This window comes from Osmerus mordax, chromosome 13 (genome assembly GCF_038355195.1).
Source record: "Osmerus mordax isolate fOsmMor3 chromosome 13, fOsmMor3.pri, whole genome shotgun sequence".
Taxonomy (NCBI): Eukaryota; Metazoa; Chordata; class Actinopteri; order Osmeriformes; family Osmeridae; genus Osmerus; species Osmerus mordax.
In genome coordinates, this window is record NC_090062.1 from 4,995,125 (window position 1) to 5,012,833 (window position 17,709).

General features: G+C 49.3%; 1 protein-coding gene across 1 annotated transcript in view; it reads right to left on the reverse strand.

Moving 5' to 3' along the window:
- adamts18 (ADAM metallopeptidase with thrombospondin type 1 motif, 18) overlaps positions 1-11,837 on the reverse strand; it is a 29,254-nt gene extending 17,417 nt beyond the window's left edge. The window contains 7 exon segments of the mRNA XM_067249213.1: positions 297-456; positions 705-788; positions 1,110-1,315; positions 1,827-2,100; positions 10,453-10,772; positions 11,551-11,626; positions 11,736-11,837. Coding sequence (XP_067105314.1) covers positions 297-456; positions 705-788; positions 1,110-1,315; positions 1,827-2,100; positions 10,453-10,772; positions 11,551-11,626; positions 11,736-11,837 — 1,222 coding nt within the window.
- Positions 11,838-17,709: the final 5,872 nt, after the last annotated feature.

Here is a 17,709-nt window from a genome sequence, read left to right on the forward strand (position 1 = left end):
TGCTCCAGGGTAAAGCTTTGCCCACCCTGGAAGTGACCTCGTGATCAGTGGTCCACTCTAATCACCTGACCCCCTCCCCACCTCCCTGCTTTCCCTGAACATCCTCCCCCCTGCCTCCTCTCCCACCATCCCCCTCCCACCCCCCTCCCATCCCCCTCTGCCAGTTCCCATCCATCTCCCCTTCTCCGTCACCTGAGGAGTTCATCTCTTCTCTGCAGGTAGGGATACCTGAGGCTTAAACTGTCGTGGGCGTTGTGAGGGCCCCCCTTTCACCATGGTCCCCAGCGTGGACTCACCCAGGGTGTCGCAGGGCTCGTTCTTCCAGGAGCAGATGTCCAGGCCGGTCAGCAGCACGGCGTGGTCGTGGCGTTTGCCGTTTTTTCCCATCAGCCCCGACTGCCACTGGCAGAAACTGTTCAATGACTGGTCAGCGTGGTGGTTGATGGACAGACCGATCTGGGTAAGAGAGAGAGAGAGAGAGAGAGAGAGAGAGAGAGAGAGAGAGAGAGAGAGAGAGAGAGAGAGAGAGAGAGAGTGCCAGAGAGAGTGCCAGAGAGAGTGCCAGAGAGAGTGCCAGAGAGAGTGCCAGAGAGAGTGCCAGAGAGAGTGCCAGAGAGAGTGCCAGAGAGAGAGAGATAAAAGTCAGATCAGACACACATTGAGATGTGAGGTAAAGGATGCTTCAGTTCTGGAGTGGCACTCACCGGGTCTTGTTCCAGGAGCAGCAGGCTCACGACAACAATGTTGATGTCCGAGCCGATGGTGCCGTCTTTGAAGAGGCTGGATACCTGAAACAGCAGGAAGCACATGACACACACGTTCCTGTTCTTCATTTACTCTCCTGGAATAACAAGGGAGACGTTGTTGGACTGAAACACACCTCCTCCCCTCCTTACTCTATACCTCCCCACTTTCCTTAACCCCCCTCCTCTCTCCTCTCCCAGCCTAACCTCCTCCCCCCTCCCCTCCAGTCTCCTAGCCTAACCTCCTCCTTCCCCTCCCCTCTCGTAGCCTAACCTCCTCCTTCCCCTCCCCTCCCCTCTCCTCCCCTCTCCTAACCTCCTCCTCCTCCTCTCCTCCCCTCCTCCCAGCCCGTCTCCCCTGCTCACCATGTTCATGACGGTCAGGACGTAGGTGGTGACGTTCTCTCTGCCGTGTTTCTCCAGCATCTTCCTGTCGGCGACCACCAGAGTCTCCACGTTCAGACCCCCCGGCTGGCTGCCGCTGGACGGGATGGGCGATCGCTTCGCCCTACCTGCTGGCCCAAACTCATCGGGCATGAGCAGCTGATCGTCAGCAGGGGGCTTGGGAGTGTCTGCAGATCGAGACAGGAGAATAGGGAAAGGGCGATGGGAGAGAGAAAAATAGATAAAACGACAGAGAGAGAGAGAGAGGGGGGGGGGGGCAGGGAGAGAGAGACAGAAAGAGAAAACAGACATTATTATTTTGGTATGAGGCTTAAATGACCTCTCCTTTTCCTGGGTTGTGGGCCTGATAAGAGCACAGGCAGGGCAGCCGATGACAGATCAGGAAGTACTCCTTCTCATCCACTCAGCAGGTGGCTGTGCAGGCCTGGGAGCAGAGGACCCAGAGGCTACAGTACTATCTCCACATGAACAGAACAACACATGAAGCACATCACTACAAGAGCTTTGGATGTCATTCTCATTTTACAGTCCAAGGGTCAACAGGTTATTCTCAGGTACAATGTAATACGTCTCTGTAGAAGGGATGTTTACTGTTAAGTAAATAATATCTTTAATAAAGCAAAAGTGGTTTACGAACAGTGACTTGCAGCTAGGTAAAGAGGAAGTTTCCTTACATACATTGCTTGCGGCGCCCACAGAAGTGTTGCCTCTGCAGTTTCCCGTGCTGGTAGTCATGGTGACGGTGGTGATGATGGTGCTGGTGCTGGTACGGGTTGCCAGGTTTGGAGCTGTGCTGGGAAGGGTTGCCACCGTGGACTAGATGTTCGGCAGAGCGCTTGTAGATGACGTGCGGGTGGTGGCCACCGGGGGCGCTGTAGTTATGCTCTGCTGCCATGCGCTGAGGCAGAGGAGCGATGAAGAACTCCTCATCGGATAGACGGATCAGACCTGACTGGAAAACACACATGACAACACGTAAAAAATCATCCTGCAGTTATATATGTTTCCCAATGATCTGCCATGACTAGAGAACACACAAAGCATTTATCAGACTTCACTCGAGACAAAATGACTCGTCTTTCAATTTCTGTTGCAGACCTCCACTGTTAAGTTACAAGACAGACCCACTTCCTTAGTACTGGGACTGAACAGCTTTGTCTTGGAAGGCTTGGTTATGTCTGCTGAGTATGAAAGCTATCGCTGAGGCAGCTGTTATGGAGGGCTGAATTCCTGACCAGTGGTTCACCTCATCACCAACACCTAGCCGCACACAACTCTCAGCACCACCCCCCCGTAAAAAAAAGAAAACAACAAAAAAACAGATGTACCCCAGGCTGCACAGGGAACCAGCCAGTAACCACACACATAGGTCCTCAAAGAAGCGTAGAGAGTTACTCTCTACAGTGTGCAGAATGCTAGTCTTAGTTGGTTTAGCTACTGTAGCTAAACCAACTAAGACTAGCATAGCTCCTGTTGTATTTCATCCATTTATAAAATTCTTGTTTTTTTGTTTTCTTTGTGAACTCTGGGTACCCTGAGGTCCTGTGTGGCATGTTCAGCCTCGACCTGTTTTATTAGAGGCAATAAAACAACGGAAAATGAGAAGCAATCAAGATGATTGCCACATACTGTGTGCCAGTCACACCCTAAGCCGGACGACTTGAAACGTCCTCTCAGTGGGTTCAACCAACGCATTTCTGAGCCATCTGTCATCACGTCTTAGACCCTCCCATGACATCAGTAGACATACGGTGCAGCATTAAGCCACAGCCCTCTTGTCCAGAACTCATCAGGGTTAAAATGATCCCAACGCATGATCCTAACGCAGAGTCTGGACGCTGCGAGCGCCCTCCTCTATCCGGCTGAACCACCTCCGTGTCACCATGCCGTTTCTCCACCTTTCTCAGCCCTGTTCCCCCATGGTTGAGTGAGCCTTCCCTCCAGTCTCAGGCCCTGTGTGTGATGCTAGACTGGACTGCTGAACTTTAGACATTCCGTCTGCCCATGGAATTCACCCTAATCAACCACGTCCCCCTCTAAAGCCATCCCGAATAGCTGTGCATTCAATCATATATACATACACACAGTCATGACATGCACACACACACACGCACGCGCACACACACACACACACACACATATCCACACACACTCACAAGGCCCCCACATGCCATTCTTTCTGTATGACACCCACCTTCATAACTGTGAAACCCTGTCTGTACATACGTGTGTGTATGTGTGTGTGTGTTTGTGTGTATATGTGTGTATATGTGTGTAAGCATGCGTGCATCCCAGCTCCTCCCTTCCCGCCCCTGCCCACACCACTCTCTCCCTGAGAGTAGCAGGTGGCAAAGTAAACACAGGCAGCACAAAGGCTGGGCCTGGCTGAGGCTCTTGTTGTGAAAACAGTAGCAGCGCCTGGCCGACTGCCATCAACCTCCACCAGGACCAGCCAGCCCACCATCCATCCCTCCATCCCGCCCTCCCTCGACCCTGGACTCTCAGCCCTCCCTCACCCAGCCCTGGAGCCCCAGCCTCCCTCACTCAGGACTAGCAGAGAGGGGAGAGGGTTGATGTCTTGGTCTGGACACTGGTATCGGGTGATGCTGGTGTTCTTCCCACTCATTAATGTCCATCTCCCTCCATCTCCCTCCATCTCCCTCCATCTCCCTCTCTCCCTCTCTCTCTCTCTCCCTCTCTCTCTCTCTCCCTCTCTCCCTCTCTCCCTCTCTCCCTCTCTCCTTCTCTCCTGTCCCCCGGTCTACCTCGTATTGTCCGCTCCCTCCCAGAGTGGATCAAAGTCCCTGCTCCAGCCCAGCAGCTCCTGTCAAACCCGGCCCTTCCTCCCTCCACCAGCGCTCCCTCCCCACAGTGATAGTAATGGGCTGTAATGGGCTGAGCCCGGGTCCGTGTCCGGCTCCCTCGGTCCCCGTGGGGCGCGGAGGAGCTGCTGCGGGGAGGCGGTGGGGGAGCTGTTGCGGTGAGGCGGTGGAGGAGCTGCTGCGGTGAAGCGGTGGGGGAGCTGTTGCGGTGAGGCGGTGGAGGAGCTGCTGCGGTGAGGCGGTGGAGGAGCTGCTGCGGTGAGGCGGTGGAGGAGCTGCTGCGGTGAGGCGGCGGGGGAGCTGCTGCGGTGAGGCGGTGGAGGAGCTGCTGCGGTGAGGCGGTGGGGGAGCTGCTGCGGTGAGGCGGTGGAGGAGCTGCTGCGGTGAGGCGGTGGGGGAGCTGCTGCGGTGAGGCGGTGGGGGAGCTGCTGCGGTGAGGCGGCGGGGGAGCTGCTGCGGTGAGGCGGTGGATGGCTTGTTTGATTTTCCTTCTTCTCACTACAGTCTCAACACATACAAAGTTTCCCACTTTGGCATGGGGATATCTAGCTTAGCTGAGTGGCCGGGCGCAAACACACACACATACACATGCACGCAAACACACCAATTTACTGAATCTCTTTTTCTCACTCTCTACATACTGTATATTACAACTTCATTTGCCCACATGTGTTCCATTTGTCCCAGCGACAAACTGTTCTCTCCCAGCCAGCAAGTCAGCCAGCAAGTCAGACAGACAGCCAGCCAGTCAGCCAGCTGGGAGCAGATGGAGCTGCCTTTGCTTGATAATGGGAGGAAATGGATTCCATGTGCAGGGAAGTGGGGTGTCTCTCTATCCTCTCCACAGTGTGGATGTCTGGGAGAGAATGGCTGAACAAATTGCCAGACTGCTGAATTGAAGTGCCATACTGTACTGCAGCCTCATGTTCTGTACTCACAACACCAGACACATACGACACAAAGGTCCTCCATACACCTATCCTAATGACGTTCTGATGTTTGTGGTTGGATTCATTTTCAAAGGCCATTTAGAACCACATTGCCATGATCAAACAGCAGACGTTCTTTCATTAGATGTTCAGTGCAATGTTGTGCTGTTGATGTCTGACACCTTCAGTTGAAAGAGATTCAGGGTTGTTGAAGTGCATTTATTATTGGTTCTCATGTTAACATGGTGGATGTTTCAAAGGGAGGTCCTCCCAGGTCTCCACTCTGATTGGCTCAGGTGGCAGACCTTTAGTTATCTCCTCAGATTTGCACTTGGAGTTGTCAAGATTAAAGGGATGTGTTTGCTCTTAAACACCAGTTGGTTTCCAAACACACTGCCAACCGTACACCCATACGCACGTGATCAAACCATCTCACACACATGCACATGCTAACTCTCATTTTCAAATACACCAACGCCATTATCATTAGCAAATGCCAGGACATCGAGAGTCTCAGTCTACAATTTCCAAGCCCAGTATTCTGCGTGTCTGGATGCTAGTGAGCTAATTCACAAACTACTCACCGCAGTCTTTCCTACACAGGCCTCAACCTCATGCTAACTGCTTTCATGTGGTTCCTTGGTCCTGAGAACACATAACTACAAAAGTCAACCAAGCATGTATGGGAGCAATGCGGCTATAAGGGAAACAATTTATTGCTTGTTCCTTGGGATTTGTAGAAAAGGAAAAACATAATTAACTTGTCTTTGTGTAAACTGTAGCTCTTTTCTATTCCTTTTAAGGCTCCCAACCATCATATTATATTCTAAATTAGTAAGTGCTTACATGCTGTTAAGGGTAGGACAGACTTGTGAGAAACCCCAAGCTGGTGATTACAAAGCTCAAAAACACATCTGCACTTCTGCTCAGCAGACAGACAGTTCTGTTACCACAGTGTGAAAGACAGAGGAGGGAAGAGAAGCGAAGAGAAGAGGGGGTTCATGTATTACTTTAGGTCTCCGACTCTTTAATAGAGAGAAAACAGCAGCAGAAATGACAATACTGGACAGTGCTGACGGGGGTCCCATGTCTCCCATCCAGCTGGCCTGTACACACAGAGAAAAATGACACAAAACGTATCCATACATCATAGTGTCATCGTCACCCACCAAGCCATTATTTCATTCCTAAAGAGAGCATTCAGTCTGGAAGGTTTCTGAACGCCTCCACAGTGCTGACACCGGTAGGTCAACTCATATGTATGGGTTCTCCTCCGCAAAGAGACGACCACTTCAGCTCTTCAACGCCCCCCCATTAGTCTGGAGTGAAAACGGCCCAGCATAGTTCTAGGGGAGAGCAGTGGGAGTCTAGTCCCCCCCCCTCCCCAACCCCCTCTCCCACTGGCATCTAGCAGAGGGTACTACATCACTGTCACCACTCAGACCACCAGGGAATTGCAGGCGGCGGGGGCCGATTGTGAAGCTTCCCCCCCCCGGTTCCTATGTGGCACACAGGGAGGGAACAACGCTGAGGGGAAGAGGTGGCACCGTATCTGCTGAGGGACGCACAGAACAGGCATTCCAATCGGTCTGCCTTGGCTGGAAGCAGACAGGTACAAATGGCCGAGGAGTTGGCTGAGGATCCCTCATCCGTGTCATTTCTGCCCCCGGTGTTCACTAAAGTGAGCCCTTCCTGCACTGTGTCTACCGTCTACACTGTACAGAGGCCGGGCAGAGGCCTGGTCACTCTTCTAGCCTGGTTTAGACTGCAGGATTTAAAGCTCCACAAGGGGCCAGAGTGTTAGGGTACCAGGGCGTTAGGGTACCAGGGCGTTAGGGTACCAGGGTGTTAGGGTACCTGGGTGTTAGGGTACCAGGGCGTTAGGGTACCAGGGCGTTAGGGTACCTGGGTGTTAAAGTGGCAATGGTGTTAGGGTACCAGGGTGTTAGGGTACCAGGGTGTTAGGGTACCTGGGTGTTAGGGTACCAGGGTGTTAGGGTACCTGGGTGTTAGGGTACCTGGGTGTTAGGGTGGAAGGATGTTAGGGTGGCAGGATGGTACGGGTACCCCGGTGTTAAGTGACAATGGTGTTAGGGTACCAGGGTGTTAGGGTACCAGGGTGTTAGGGTACCAGGGTGTTTAGGGTGGCAGGGTGTTAACATGTCCCAGGACGTTGGGTGGTTCTAGGGTCCAGGAGAGAGTCCATGTCTACACGTCTCAGACTGGGCAGATCATCAAAGCCTGGTCACTAGAGTCCCTCGTTAAGCTGTAAAACATCCCATCCAACACCATGACAGGAAATGGACTAGGGCCTTTTTTCACACACAGAGCAGCATCGGCAGATAGTGTCATTAGACCAGCGTGAGTCAGTGATAGAGCATGGCTGTGTGTGAATGTGTATTACGACTGCTGCCCCACGGTGCTACCCCGCACGCCACTGTGTCAACGACGGCGGTCAGACAACAGTCAAGGCCAACAGCTCGCTGTGAGCTGTCTGGAGGGGAGAGACCGGGGGGACAGAAGGAGCTGGGGGGTATCTTCACACAGACACATTCGTATGTGTGTGTGGGGGGGGGGAGGGGTCATTAAAAGAGCCCTACGACACACCCAAATAAAGTGAATTACCCCTCTAATTATGAGGCCTGGTAAAGTGCTTGACAGGAGTGGTGGGAAGGAGCTCCGCTCAGCACTCTCAGTCTCTCAGCCTCTCAGCAAACAACAACCATGAATACCGCGACCGAACTCTGTGTGAAGCCTTGGTAGGACTGGACATGATTGATGGTCCTCGTTTAGTGTTTCTCGAATCCTTCACAGAATGCTACCCTTTTTCAACTCATTGGTTATCTAAACCGTAGGAACTTCGAACCTTTATTGACGGCTGAAGCTGACCAGTTGATCTTGGATCTAATGTATTTGTCCCCTGGGTATTACCTCAACACAGAGAAGTGTCGTTGTGACTCAACACTGGGTGAGGTCTAGGGGGCAGGTCATGGTCAGCCTGGCTGGTCATGACTGGACACACTGAGGTACTCCTCCACAGATCAATAAGAAAGACCCTCTGGACAGGCAGGTAGTGGTTACCACTATTCACATGCAAATAATGCACCAGGCCAGGGAGGGAATGTGAGATTGTAAGAAGAAGGAAGGAATGAAGTACATATAGTCAGGGGAAGGAATCCAGTCTTATGGAGGGCTAGGATTGTTGTCTCAATTTGTGAGTGGATTCAAACTATATGTCTTTGTGTGTGTGTGTGTGTGTGTGTGTGTGTGTGTGTGTGTGTGTGTGTGTGTGTGTGTGTGTGTGTGTGTGTGTGTGTGTGTGTGTGTGTGTGTGTGTGTGTGTATGTGTGTGTGTATGTGTGTATGTGTGTCTGTGTGTATGCGGGTTGTCTTGCCCTGTGTACAGTATGTCTTTGGTAAATCTTTAAACCATGGGGAGCTGTGGGAGGTCAAGGTGAGCTCCATCATGTTGTCTTGGGTCTCTGCAAGAATGAGAGATCAGCTCTGAACCTGCCCTGCAGGGGCTTTGCCAGAGAGGTGCTTGACTCCTGTGACCCCTGGGCAGAAGAATGCAGAGAAACATGTCGTTTCGAGTCGGTCAAAAAACAAAAGGGAGGGTTCAAAGTGATGGGCCTTCAGTGGTTTTGGTAAACACCTTGTTGTTCTACACAGTAGGTGTTCAGGGCCTGTCAGACTCTCTTTCCAGATGATCTGAAATGCAGTTTATTTAAGGCTTTAGAAAGCTATTAAACTTTCCCTCCCTTTCCGTGCCTCTCCGCCTTTCATACCAGATGATTGAATTAAATGAGAGTCCGATCCATGCAGAACGACAGTCCTCATTACTGAAGCTCTGTAATTATAGAAATACCACGTTAAATTATTCAGGATTTGCAGAGCAAATCCGGCCTTGTCCCCTGCTCTTAATACATCTTCCGCCTGTTCTTGTTTTAAACACCAGAATCCCCTTCCATCTGTCAGGCCATGATACTTTCTAACTATAGTGAAGATGGCTAGAGGTCTGGGGTCTTACCACAGGGTGTTGGATCGGACTTTAATCAAGTGTTAATTGATTTCTAGTAAATTAAATCAATTCCTGGGTTGAAATGAAAGACCCTGTAATGATGTCTTGGTGCTTCTATAATCCCTGGCCCTCCGTGGCTCTCTATCTGTTCGTAAAAAATAAATAAAAAATAACTGTGTAAATCTAAGGTCCTCATGCAAGAAGAGAGGCAGACAGAAAGACAACTATGGCCAACTGTATGTGTGTGTGTGTGTGTGTGTTGTTTTATATTTTTTGCACACACACCGTGTGTGTGTTTGTGTGTTTGTGTGTGTGCGTGTGTGTGTGAAAGAGAGAGAGACGCAGCAGAAAGGTCCTCTGCACTTTCACAAAGACAGACTCCATCTTCTAGAGGCCTCCTTAAAGAGCAGCCTACCTCCCTCTGGCCTGCCACTCCAAACTGTGAATTAACATTCTTTGTGTGGGACAAAACCTCTGCTCTCACCCAAATACAGTGGCCAGGCTGCCCTGCTCTCCCCTGGCCCCTCTGGCTCTCCCCTGGCCCCTGAGTTCTCCCCAGCCCCCCTGGTTGTCCCCTAGTCCTCTAGGTCTCCCCAACCCCTCCAGCCCCCTAGCTACTCCGGTGGCCTTGTGGCCATCCACTATCTGGTATACCCCTATGTGGTTCCCCTATGACTCCCAGAGAACCCAGTCTCTCATTTGCTGTCACTCCTTCTATCGCTCTCGCTTCTGTTACTCCAACCATCCCCTCTTCATCTCTCCAGAAACTAGAGTGTGTTTGGGATCACGGGATGAATGGCCTCTCGTATGTACTTAATCCAAATCTCCTACTCAAGACCCAGATGACAAGTCGGGGTTAAAAGCCGGGTTGCTAGGTTTCCCCAGTCACACACCACTCTGTCCGTTCAGTCACGGACAGACAGGGAAGGAAAGAGGGAAGAAGAGAGGAAAGATCCATTTTCAAATCGTTTTTTTTCCTTTTCTTCTTTTGATCTAGTTGAAGGGTTAATCGCTTGCTTCACAGTGTTTCCACCCACCCGTCTGAGATCCCAAAACACAGCGCATTTCCCCCGCGGACTCTAGCGGGGCGAGCAAGCCTCTGCCTACGGCCCTCAGGTCATCCGCAGAAAAAAAGAAAAGGAAAACGAACAAAATGAGTGGGAGGGGAAAACACAGATCAAAGGCCTCCCCGGTCTATTCAAATGCAATTGCCCCCCAATCACATTGTGCTGCCGCTGCGTTTTCAAGAATGGGTCAGTGGTGCTGCATTGTTAAGAAGCTACCTCTAATGAATGGGACAATGCAGAGATTAGTCCTGCCGGCCGAACGGCTGAAACTTCACCGCAGGTTTAATTGCAGGGAACAAGAGAGACGGAGAAGCAGGGCAAACAAGGGACAAAAGAGCAAGGGAAGGTGCGCAGTGTAAGTGCCATCAACCTGCTCCAACAATGTAACGTCCACACTTCCAGAAGAAAAGATTGACGTTTACTGTATGATAGTGGATTGTGAAGCAGACAGTGTCTGAGACTCACCAGACCAGAGCAGGTGGATATTGCTGCAGAGGAGGCTGACAGGTTACGTATGAATCCCTGGTAGAGGCAGCCGTGGATGTCTGCGTCCTGCGTCACCGTGGCGATGCCCTCTGACCCCAGGGTCTGCACCGTGAAGCCCTCGGCGACCACCTTGGAGGGCTGCAGGTCCAGGTGCATGTCCCTGCCCCAGGCTGTCAGGCGGTAGTGGACGGGACCCTCCAGCGACTGAAGCGACCTTCGACTGCGCCCTCGTCTGGCCACGTCATGGGTCACGTAGGCACCCCCGGCATCCACCTCGACCGGAGTCACAAACACGAAGTCTGGTCGTCGTCAGAGAGGAGAATGTTGAATAAACCAAACGCATGCATTGGAGACCTGGACGTTTACTTGTTTACATTTGTTGTTGGTTGAAGTGGTATAAACAAGCGCGTTGAGGTGTCTACTTTTTTGTTTGTAGGTTTTTCAGCTCTACAATGTGGACCTGTAAGTCAGACAACTGCATGAGATTTGTTTTTATTATACTATTATTATGGATTTATAGGCTATTGGGACCTTCACTGCCATTTCTAAAATGTTTCAAATCTTGTATTTCTTATAATATAGGCATTGCTTTCGTTTCCATCAAAACTGCCATTCAATCATTTGAAAACACCCATACTCAGAAACAGTATGAGGCGCCACGTAATAGGAACGCCTAGAAATAAATCGGGATATTTTCCCTCTCCGTCCCATCCCCTTTCCAACCGGTAAATCAAAGCGTGTAAGCTAAATCATAGCGCTCGCCCCCGTTCAGTCTGGGAAGCTACAATAGGGAATCCCTCCCTACCGGCACTGTGTGCGCGTGGCTGATATTCTAGCCCCAGATCGGAGACGCGACGGTGCGGTAGAGCGGGCGCACTGGTGACCGGTCCGAAATTCTGACCTAACCCAGAGAACTTCTTTCCAGTATTGGCCACTTAATATAACATGGCAATATTGGCACTGAGATTTGGACTCAACATGTTTGTATTATAAAGTAGGAAGGCATGTTAACTATCTAAACCATATCCTTATCCATATCTGGATACCAGGTTTAACGATAGGATGTCGTATACTAACCTTGATTCAGTCCATTGAGGTCGCTAAAAGTGGCCGAAACAGAGTGCTTGGAATGTGAGCAGTAAATGTGCAGCGTCTGAAAAAAAATTGACAGGTAGCAACAAGTTAACGCCACACATGCAGTAGAAGAAGATGCAGAGCTAGGCTAATAAAATGAATCAAAACCAGACGAAATTGGCACCTACCTTAAGGGTATTCCAGACCCATAACGTGGAAAGCAATTTCACTGACGTGCAGCTGACGAGTGGGATAGGCAAAGTCCATATCAAGAGAAAGAGGCAATCCATGCTGGCAAGTTACCTCCACCGTTACCTCCTGAGAAAGCGCAAAAGCAATAACCTGTTGCGGCAACGCATAATGCAATTGACAGTCATTGCTAGCTGCTTGCTGTGCTTTTATTTTGCGTTTGGATGCAAGTGTAGTCCTTCGGAGCCATGGGTCGGTGACTGCACGGACAAAGCGCACTCAAGCGTCTGTCTGCAGGTAGCAGACCGGCGGATTGCAGCGCGCACTCTGCCGCTCTGCGAGTGGCGAGCAGACAGAGGGGCTGGAGTGGCACCGCGGTGCCGAGGAGAAACCGGCCAATGAGCTGACAGCATCAGATGAGCGCAGAGACTCTCAATAATTCGTCCCAATACTGGCTTTTGTGAGCCACAAACAATCCTTCACTACCTCTTCAGCGTCGTTTTTTTTAACGAACGTAAATCTGTAGTATTTTAAATTGTATGTATACGACATGAGTTTTAAAAGCTTAGTATTACAACAGTTGCGCATCAGAATCATATTTCAAAGCAATTTAGTACCACTGGGGCGGGACGGTTAAATGATAGGATTTGTCCAGTTGAACCGCACCCACCAATCATATGCCTTGGAATAAGAATACATCTATAAAATAGAGATGAACAGCAAAGTTGACATACTTTTTGCCTGCACTCGATACCTACCTCAAACGTCCAAACTTCACCATACAGTCCAAGGCAGACTCCCCCTCCACACACACACACACACACACACACACACACACACACCTCAAAGTGTCCAATCCACCTTTCCACACACACACACACACATTCAAGACTGCAACCTCCCACTATGTCTAGCAGAAGAAAGAGGAGAGCGCGACACAACCCTTGGTTCCAAACATCAAACTGCTTCTGCTTCAGAGCTCTAATGGGCTCTGTCTTATACACTGCTTCTGTATACAAGTGCTGATGAATATGTTTGGACATTAGCTCAACCCTGTAGATTGAAGGTTTTCCAATAACATCTCAGTTGCATATAATTGTGTATTTGTACAATATAATTGAACAAACTGCTTCGAACAATAAGCAAGGGAAAACAAAGTTTTAGCTAATTGTCTAGATTTCAGTATCTCACGTTAGTTAAAGGCTGATTTGCGTGACAACAGGGTATTTCCTTTTGCTGTAGGCTCAGTATAAATTTGTCTTTACCAGGTAGCTACCCCCTTCCCCCGCCTGCCCCAGTTTGTCAGGAAGGAGGACAACATGTAGCCACATCAGTGAGGTTGTTTACCAGATGGTTCTTGTTTACCAATATTAACCTTCTCTCTCTCCCTGTCTCTCTCTCCTCCCTGTCTCTCTCTCCTCTCTGTCTCTCTCTCTCTCTCTTTGTATCTCTCATCTCCTTTGACCCCCTTTCTATTTAGACATGACAATGCCGCAGATGGTAAAAAACAAAAAGAACAGTACACCGCACCACTCAGCTCTGTTGACAGATATCGAGTTTATATATACGACACGCTAAGCCAACTGTCCTAAACGCCGCCGGGAAACATTGACCATCCTGACTTTGTTCACTGGTGCTTGTCGGTTTGGGGCTTGGCTGTTTGTTACTTCTGTTGTTTGTTTCTAGACAGCCATACTCAGGGTTCCTGTAGAGGACTGTGAGTGGGGTGGTCTGACCAAGAGGATGGGGTGAAATCCTGGCAGGATCGTAGCACCATCTTTTGAGATGCGATTTGACAAGTGTCAAAGTGACAAAGTGACAACGTTTGATATGGTTCGAATTCAACCCAGAACCCTAAAGGTGGGAGTGTGTTAAACAGTCTAACACCTTGATTCAAATTCGAACCCAAGGTGACACCCTAACCTGAACCATGATTCATCTACCACAATCCCTTCCATTCTTAACATCCCACCTCCCTTTCTCTTCTCCTTCTCTGCCTCCCTTTCATTTTCCTCTCCCATTTGCTTCCTTTCCATTTTCTCAATCTATCTTTCTTTCCTCTCCCTCCTTCTACCAGTGTCTGGTCCTGATTTGTAGGCCACAGTTCCTTGTAATTTCCCTGCTGGTCATATCTGCAGGGTTTTTGAGGTGGATTGTAGCTATTTTGTCGGAGATTATTTTGGGCGATGTTGGTTGCCACTGTGGCAGGCACATGTTAGCCTGTCACTCACTGCTCGTCCTTAAGTCCATGGAAGCGTTTATCATCCCAAGCTGTTTGTCCCGGACGTCTGTCTCCATTGCTGTCTCACAATACCAAGCTCATACCTTTAACCTGTCTTTCTTTGAAAAGGATTGACACAATCATCATGTCACAAAACTGAAAAGGATTCCAACCATGGGTGAGCATGAAAATAATACCTTCAACTCAAAAGCACAGAAGGTGGAGGGAGAGAGGGAACCAAGTTCACTGCCACCCCCACCTCCCATACACACACACACACACCTCTCCACCCTACACTGCCATTCTTTAACTTTGATCTCCAGGTGATTATAGCCTTTCACCAACATCATCATTCCCCAAGCAGATGTCTGGAGAGAGAAATGGACCATTTCCTTCTGAATCAGCAGCTGATTTGTGTGTCTCTGTCTTCTGTGATGTCAAACTGCTCTGGTCTGATGTGCTGACCGCCCACTCAGGGCTTTGTCACTTACCAATAACAACATGACAGGTCTGGATAAACAAAACAGACTTACCCAACTTCAAGTAAATCATAGATCACACTGAAATACAAGGAACCGAGAGCCTTCTGAAGGCATGGTTCAGCCAGTTCCTATGTGGGTTGTAATTTCTGCATCATGAAAGATGAGCAGTGAATGGGGACAGGGACCTTACTGCAGTTCTTAACATAACCTCTGGATGAACATTACTGAGTGTGTTCCCCAGATCAAGTGTACCTTTTCACCTTTTGGTTACTTATGATCCTTTTCAAACTGTGACCCTGTCTCCTACCTCCTGTGAGAATGCTGGATCTCAGGAGGAGAGGTGAGGAACAGCAGGAGATCGAGGAGATATGTGGGGTTCATGAGAGCTGGCTTTAGTAGGACAACTTTTTAAGGCTTGTTCACTCTTTCTCTCTGTCTCTCATTTTCTCTCCCTCTCTGGACTATGGCAAGCTTGTGGCTTCAGTGGTTGCAGTAGCTCAACTATGGACGTTTTCTACTTCTGTGAACTTGACAGGGAGATAACTGCCCAATGTTTTAATACACTGTTTAATTCCCATTAGCTACGGTCTGGTGGTAGGGCTTTGCCCTGGATCTTACTGCTCATGTGGCTGCCCCCCCCCCCCCTCACACACGCACACATGCACACACACACAGTCACACACACATACACTGATCTCCACTGGCAGGCATGCCTCTTCCCACAAACCTTACAATTCCCTCTCCACTCTGTCAGCCTTGGTTGGAAAATGTATCTATGAGCACGTATGAAGAAATATTCTTTCCTATGCTTCTGTAGTGAATGTGAAACTGGCAGCAATGGGTCATAGTATTTTCTCTCTCCCTAGGATTTTCTATGATGATTCTGTGAGATAGGTGGTGTGGTTTAGGTCCTGAAACCACAGTGTCATGGTCTATTGTTAATTCCTGGCTGAGAAGAATGAAATATTTACACTGAGGCATGTCACCATTTCAAGACTAATCCCATCATAACCAGGATTTAAAGATGGTTTATTGATGACTCAGAAACATACTGTAGTGCTTCTGTTCAGTTTTGGCCTAGTGAGATTCCCTGTACTCCAATGACGCACACATGCATTGAGAAGCACACTAAAACTCCCATGCACACACATACGTTTGATGCTGCAATCCCATTTGCGATTGAGGCTTTCTACTCCTGTTTGAACCTTCACTGCTCTGTGAAAAAACTCAATAACAGGGTTTAAATAGATAATGAATGTTTAACTTCTATTGATAGCTTAACAAATGGAATACAGTGTGAAAACATGATTGAACCTGTCCAGACAAACATAAGAGGAGACATTAAACTGGGAAAGAGTAAAATAACTAACATGTCTTTAAACATCAGCCAGCCAGCCAGTCAGTCAGTCAACCAGTCAGCCTGATAGATAGCCGTCTGACCAGCCTGCGTGCACTGACCACAACTTGCCTTTAAAGCCCATTTATTAACTCTTTTCTTTTTTTTAAGGAGGAAGTTGGCAGGCGCATGGTTACCCTAGCCGCTCCAATTACCCATAGTACAATAGGATTTTTTGACCCAGTTCAGTTGAGCTGTGGAGCACCTTTTCTACTTCCTGAATAGAGCAGCATTACCTCAGTGTTTGCCCTGAGTGCGGCAGAGAATGACAGTGTGTGTGTTTGTTGCTGTCACCCGGGCGCCCGACTTCCCTCAGAGACCTGCTGACTGCCTCGGACAAGACCAAGACTTGCAGGAGTCCAGGTGTCCCACTAAAAGATGTGGTGTGTACCCAGCATTACTTTGAGTATCCTGCCTGGTAGTGTCTCTGGCTGTTTCTAAATCTCTCATTTTTTCTTTCTCTCTAACTCTCATTCTCGCTTTCTTATTCTCACTCTTTCTATTTCTTTCTTTCTTTTTTCTGTCCCTCTCCCTCTCTTTCTATCTCACTCTGTCTTTTTTATTGCTCTCTTACTCTCACATGCTTGCTCTCTCTCTCTCTTTCTCCCTCAAATGTACTGTAATACGTCATCTGAACAGCCTTGACTGAGGGATGGTGGACGAGACAGTTGTGTTGTGTACCAGAGGCGAGCCACTGCACCTGAAAAAGCTGCTCCACTCATTACTCTAACAGACATACTGAAGGAAACAAACACACTATGGGTTTTAAAAACAGTGAAAACATTTTTTTTTGGATCACTCAGTCTCATCAGTTCTCCACACAAGTCCTCCCTTTGGCTCAGTCACCAGCCCACGCTTTATTTATTTACTTTTATACACTATTACACCCTGGAAGCAGCCGCGTTAATGTACTTTCTGATGATGTATTTTGTTCACCTCCTCTGTTAATGCAGAGAGGTCGGAGAAGACAAATGCTGTGGTGAAAACAGAGTGGACATGACGAGACTGGTGGAGGAGGGTGATGGAGAGACTGGTAAAGGAGTGAATGAGGAGGACAGCATGGTGAGTAAATGATGGGATGTTCGCCTTAACCCAGGGTCCCCTCTGATGTCTAGCCCAGTCCAGCTCCTCCCTGGTCCGCCCTATAGGTCACTGTGTTTTACTGCGGTGTCTGGAGAGCAGTCTCCCAGCTCCGTCCTGCTCTGAGGACATGTACGCATGTACGTATCTACAGCATCTACATTTATACATCCATCGTCTATAAAACAGGGGCTGGACGTTTATTTGCTTTTAACAAGAGTGCCTTTGACCTGCCGTGTTCGTATATACAGAGAGAGAAGAGGATATAACATTTAAAAAGGCCATGAAGAGGCCATGATTCAGCGCTACAGACCGTTCCAGTGTCAGGCATCAGTCGTTACATTATATAGAGAGGAGAGGAGGGGGAGACAGAAGGACTTAGGATAAAAGTGAGAGAGGAACGCGTGGGTGACAGTCTGGGAAACCGAGAGAATAAGAGGGGAAGAGAGAGAGAGAGAGAGAGAGAGAGAGAGAGAGAGAGAGAGAGAGAGAGAGAGAGAGAGAGAGAGAGAGAGAGAGAGAGAGAGAGAGAAGGAGATAAATAGAGGGGAGAAGAAAAGAAGAAGTTTCCCTCAGTGAGTCACTTCAGAGCTAATTGAATAATGAGGGCCATGAGTTCCAGACTGGTCTCTGTTCTGCAACGACGTGCCAACATGCACCTCTCACCCACCGTCGCAACCGTCTGTGCCACATGGCTGTGCCGACTGTTTGGTCCCACAGGCCCTGACCACACTGCCTGCCCAGGGAGGGCACTCCTGCCTGCCCAGGGAGGGCACTCCTGCCTGCCCAGGGAG